Source organism: Clytia hemisphaerica, unplaced genomic scaffold (assembly GCF_902728285.1).
Source record: "Clytia hemisphaerica strain Z4C2 unplaced genomic scaffold, Clytia hemisphaerica genome assembly, whole genome shotgun sequence".
NCBI classification, from domain to species: Eukaryota; Metazoa; Cnidaria; class Hydrozoa; order Leptothecata; family Clytiidae; genus Clytia; species Clytia hemisphaerica.
Window position 1 is genome coordinate 115,874 of NW_027104188.1, and position 6,222 is coordinate 122,095.

The 6,222-nt window shown below is 32.6% G+C and overlaps 1 protein-coding gene across 1 annotated transcript; it reads right to left on the reverse strand.

Annotated features, from left to right (window-relative positions):
- Positions 1 to 360: 360 nt before the first annotated feature.
- Positions 361 to 2,179, reverse strand: LOC136814921 (proteasome maturation protein-like). The gene is made up of 4 exons (XM_067071344.1): positions 2,068 to 2,179; positions 1,298 to 1,358; positions 645 to 746; positions 361 to 477 (listed from the first exon to the last, which is right to left on the reverse strand). Exons 1-4 carry the CDS (start codon positions 2,124 to 2,126, stop codon positions 361 to 363), a joined length of 339 nt encoding a protein of 112 aa, XP_066927445.1. The 5' UTR covers positions 2,127 to 2,179.
- Between the last annotated feature and the right edge of the window lie 4,043 nt (positions 2,180 to 6,222).

Genomic DNA, 6,222 nt, shown 5'->3' on the forward strand with positions numbered 1-6,222 from the left:
TCCGCACCAGTTGTACTTCTTTAAGTTGAACTAATAATGTTTTTTTTTAGCAACAAATGAAGCATTTTTCAAAGTCTTTTAAACTTTGTTTTTAACTGTTTTGATTTGTTATGAGCGAAAATAATATCTTAGAATTTTGACCCATTAATTATCTCATATTCAATTCAAAACATAAAAAATAATTTTAGGGATATAAAGGCCTATAAACTCATCTATAACTCATCTATATTTTTTGTTATAGCTGGTTATGGGGAAACGGACTGCTCCACATCAGTATCTATTTTTTTACCACAAGCGGTTAATTAGCGTAAAAAGGTAGTCAAAACGTGAGACAAAGGTATTAGTTGAGTAATAAAATTCTCATAATTTGCAAAATACGAAAGCGATACAAACTACGTCTAAACAAAAGTGGAATCTTGCGTAGATACTCAGTAGCNGGCTGAGATATGAACAGGGTAATCCAGGCATTCGATGTGCCTAAGAAATAAACATGAAAAATAAAATGTTTCTGAAGAACCTAAGTGACAAAACTTCTAGGGAGGTCAAAAGTCATGCGCTTACAAAAATACAAAAATGTATCGAAAAAAATTGCCCATTATTAAGAATTCACTGAAGAAATGAAAAGCTTTTAAAATAAAGTATACCTGTGATACGATACTACGTTCCATTTGTAACTTCATTGCCATGTGAACACCATGGGTAGTTCGAGCTGATTTCAATTCTTGTTTCACTGCGTTCACTGCATGCTACAATTGAAGAAAGGAAAATCATGTTAACCGTTAAGTGCTACGGTCGAATTTTAAAAGAATTGAAATTAGAAGCAACGATGGTCAAAATTTACTTAGAGTTGATACAATTTGTACTAGGAAGATGTAATAACTGCTAGCTTCAGAAAAGAAATGACGACACCGCATACACTTTTTTTAATAAGAACCAGTAGAATTTTTAAGATTTCTTTGCACTTTGAGCCTTAAATAGTTCTTATCCTGTCCTTATTTATAGGGTGTAATTGAGGTATTTTAGGTGTTATACCCAATTTTTACTACTTTGACCCCTGATTGCTTGAAATGGAGTAATTTTAGGCTCAGCATTATTCTTAAATTGTTGTTATTTTTGGCGATTTTGAGCCTCGTTATTCTTATAAAAAAATAGTGTATGGGTTTTTTAAATTTTGGGAAATCTAAGTTTTCTGCAAGCTTCTACAAACACTTTTAAATATAGACAGTTTAGGAAGTGATCATGTTGTTGTAATCCTAAGTTACAACTCAAAGCATTTAAGTAAAAATTGATTAATTACATTCTTTTCAGATTTTTCGACAGCATGATGACTGATGGTGCCACTTAATGCATGTGAAAACCTAAAAACAGAAAAATCCAAAAAGCAGTTGATTAAGATGAAGAAAAACCATTTCAAGGAGAAGGTACTGATTTTAGCGTGTACACGTTTCTTTATAAGAACATCCAAAATTTTTGAAACCTTCAGATGTTCTTAACTTTTTGAGTTTTAAGCCTAAAGATGTTCTTAAAATGTCCTTATTTTCCCCCATTTTTCATGTATTTTCAGTGTATTTTTGTCCATTTTCCTAAGAAATTGGCTGTTTTTGAGTCCGCGAAGCCTTAAAATGTTCTTAACTTGTTCTTAACATTTTGGCTATCGAAGCCTTATGGTCTAGTTTGTTCTTATAAAAAACGTGTACTTATTTTCATGCAATTTCGCTAAGTCGTCCGAAACTATGCCAGAATTATGTGCAATGTTGTGCATGAGAAAGCAGAATGACTCAAAACTAAGATAAATCTAGTGTGAAAGATGTATCTTTGTAAAAGAAATATGTCATGTCTTAAAATTAATACCAAAAATGTTTTTAAAATTAAAATAAAGCTTGTATGCGGAAATTGGCACCTATAGAATATTCGTTTTGCTATTGCATCTCAAAAAAGCATACAAATTTTACTGTATTCATATCTTTTGTAGCTAAAGGATGTTCAATTTCCTACAAGAAAATCAACCTAGCCTAATAATTTAGTCACTGCCACAGAAAAAGGAAAATTGTAGATCAGATTTCTTACCCTTGTCTTAATGTATCGTGTACGTTGTATGCTCCAGTCTTCTGTGAAATTTCTGTCATTTTTATTCAGTTTTATTTGTTTACCTGTCAAGAGAATTACAAAACTAATTGGCGAGTTGCCAGAGCAAAACTCGAGGGTTTTAGCTCTCTAGCAATTTGTTGTTAAGCAAAAAAGTAACAAAGTCAAATAGTTCGGGCGGTGATATAATAGCATACAAACTGTCAAAACCAAAATAGTTATACGGCTGAAGTTAAAGCCAGGTGTACGAGGGCATAGTATTAAAATCACATATCTTTGAAGAAGAGAAAACGATCTGGAATTGTATCATGCAAAAAAATGAGCAAATGCAAATGTAAAAGTTCTGATACAAAATGTATAAACAAAGGCATTTTCCCTCTTTTTTCCAGGAAATTTCATGTCATTTCAAATAACTTATGCTACGAAGCTATATATGAAAGATTTCTCTTGTTGTCAACATGGCGGAAGGAGGGAGTGCAGGAAAATATCCAGATAAGCTTATGAAATTTTTGTAAGATCGAGATCCAACTTCTAAAAGAGAGAAAGAGCATTGGACCAACTTGGATATTGCCAAAAGATGGTCATTCGTAAGATCGGATGATACCGGTGAATGTGACCATGAATGTCCTTGTGGTAAAAAAGGCATCAGGTATCTGTTATAATATACAGAATCTTCACGACCCCAAAATTGAGGAGTTTGTTGGCAGTAAATGCATCAAAACTTTTGAAGAAGAGCTACAAGAAGTTCTAAAAGTAGCATTACGGTTGGTAGAACATGGGCTGAATGGAACATACAAAGGAATAGCTAACAATCTTGCTGGAAAAAGAAAAATGAGATTTCAAATTGATGGAAACAATGTCTTGGTCAAACACAAGGACAAATTCAAACGATTCTTAAATTTTGTTCCTGTGTATCAAGCAGGCCGAAATTGGGAAACAGTTCTCCCTCCATTCGGAAATTCTATTGAAAGTCAAGATTATGCCAAGAAGAAATTGAGACAAGATATGCAGTACAAAATCAAGCTGGGAATGAGACAGTGGCGCATGAAAGGAAAGACAGAAAAGACAGGATTTAGCCTTTACATTACCAGCATTATGGAGGAAATATTGAAGATTCCGAAGATGAATTTTTCTGAACTGATTTGACAAACTGCATTGAATAAAAACTTCAAGTGGCAAATCTTGAGAGTATTATTATAAACAAGTTATTTTGAGCAATGTTATTCACTTACAGAGTGCACCACAAAGGGCATACAAGTTTGTTGAAAAACTAAAAAAGTCTATTTCAAATTAGCTGGCAATGTTTTTTCAAACCTTAATAACTTTTGATAGAATTTGAATTTAGTAGCGATTTTGTGCTCGTTGAAAAGATAATCCGGAGTGGAATATTATCAAAAAAGAAAAAAAATTAAAAAATGAATATAAACGAAGATGATCAATGTAGAATAATGCTATGATCTTCATTTTTGTATCAAGAATTCTTCAATCTTATGACGTCATAAATGCGAGAAAAAAAATTTAAAAATATTCATTCAATCAAAAAATACACCCTAAAACTTTGCCCTGGTTGACTTAAAAAAGGGCTCTTTTTTATTGTTTTTTGATGGTTTTTGAAGTCAATCATTGATAAACTTTGGACTATATCTTTCGATGGAATAATTTTTTTTCGCATTAATGATGTTCTAAGATCAAAGAATCACTCGTGTGAAAATGATAATTATTGCACAATTCTGCACAATTATTAAAGAAGTTGATTTTCTTCTTCTTCATTTTCCGATGTTTTTGAGTTTTTTCTTTATGACAATATCCCACTCCTGTTTGTTTTTCAACGAGCACAAAATCGCTACTTAATTCGAATTCTATCAAAAGTTATGGACGTTTGAAAAAACACTGCCAGCTAATTTGAAAAATACAAGACATACATAATTTTGCTTGTAAAATACAGGATAGTGTTTAAATTCCATTCCATAAACAAGAAAATATTGTAGTTCATTTTCCTTGAAAAAATAAGAAATCATTTACATACTTCTCACAAGAAATACATTTAATTGACCTCTCTTATTCAAAATAAAAGACTGTTAATACTATTTGTGACTTTATTTGTGTAACCACTCAAATCGCACATATTTTGGCTCATTTTTATATGAAAAGAGCATTACATAACTTTAAAAGTCTTGAAAGGAAATGCATGTCAGTAAGGGAAGCCATCCAGGATCCTGCCATTCTATCAACCAGAAAATACTACAAAAAAATGATACTTGTAAACTGAAGTTTGCTACCATTTTCCATTAAAAACAACCAAAAACATTACTACTTCCCAAAGCCGGAGACCTAAACAAATTATCTTCCTTGATGAGGGTACCCTTTTGGATCTATTGTTAACTCATTTAAAATGATGGATGGAGTTGCGGAAAGATAAAGGGGCCTGCTGCTTTAAGGGTGATAAAGAAGGAGAAGGATAAAAAGTGTTCTGGTTAATTTTGTTTAAATAAGTTTGTTCTATCGTTTTCGAAAGTTGGAGAAATTTCTATTATTGCTGGATTTTTTTACAGCCAACTAAAGACACAGTCTGCTTATACTTACTTTGTTTGCTATATCGTCTAGGCAAAAAACGGTAAAAGAGAGCGCAAACATAATTTTTTTATGAGTGACGTTATGATTTTTTTTTATTGCCACCACGTACAAGAATTCACCAGATGTTCCTAACTGCAAATGTTTCTTCCCTGAGAAAGATCTTGCTCATTGCTTTTAATAATTTACAAATACATACAAAAAAGAAAAAAAGAATTTTAAGCAATGAAAAATAAACCAGCTGCGCTCGAAGGTCAGCCCGAAATGCTAAGAAAGATAAGAAGATTAATAAGAACTCATAGCAGTATTAAAACTTGATAAATTTATCTGGTTTTAGAAATTCGAATTTTAAATATTCTATTGTCCTTATGTTGATGAAATGACTTATTTTTACACAATGATGATCTGACGGATCTGATGGTAAAATATAAAGCTTCTTTAATCAATTCCGGCTTTTGTCAATTATTAATTTGATGCTTATGATACAAAAGGATAGAAATTGACACCCTATTCAAGCTTCAATAGCTTTCAAACGGGTGTTCTACACGTTCTCATGAGGTTTTATAATTACTGTAGGTGAAACGGAAACCCCTTAGAGCCACAATTTTTAACCTGTTACCTTATTACCCTGTGTTACCCTGTGTTACCCTGTGTTACCCCCTTTTACCCCTTACACATTTGCGGCTTCTGCTCTGGAGTTGCGAGCGCAATTAAGAGGATTTCCAAGATTGTCTATTTAATAAAAAATTACTCCAGCATACATTATTCCCTCAGCCAGTACCGCAGTGCAGAAATGGGAATCTTATGCCAAAGGGCGTTACAAAGGGGATAAATTATCATGTCAATAGGTAACAGGTTTTAACAGGTGTGTTGTAAAAAGCAGAAATCAATTAAATGACTTTATCATTTACAAAATTTATGATGGAGTAATTTAGTTATTCTAAAGACAAGCATGGTGTTCCCCAAGACTTTCCCACATGAAACAATTGATGACTTATCTATAACCAATCGATTGATTGGATATCACTTGATTGCTATATAATCAATAGGTAATCAAGCTTATTTTAAAATATTGTATTGATTATCATTTGCTATCGACTGTGATCAATCAATCATCTTAGAATCAATGAACAATCGATCAAGCAATGATAGGCAATTGCGCCTACTCATTTTCAAATTTTGAACGAACGAAAAGACATATCTTGATAATTTTTTTTCTGAAAGAAAGCTGAATAAAGTCTGTTGAAGTTGGAAAAAACACTTGTGCTAAAAAACGTTTCCTTTTTTTTTTAAATCCTGTTTTTGTTACTGCAGGAGTGAGCTTTGCCGTCCCTAGTCAGTCCAGCTCACTCTTATTTTCGTGTCCATAAACTCAGCATTTTAATAGCTAAAAAGAGCCAACATTTCTGCAACAGAGACCATGATAAATGAAATTACACTGCTAGCGTGCCCTTTGAACGACGCCGATTGAAGAATTATAAAGCGCCTGTTTCTGAAAAACGCCAACCGCCCCAATATTTATATAATGATCAAATTGTGCATCAACATGCGCTCCATCGTCATGGC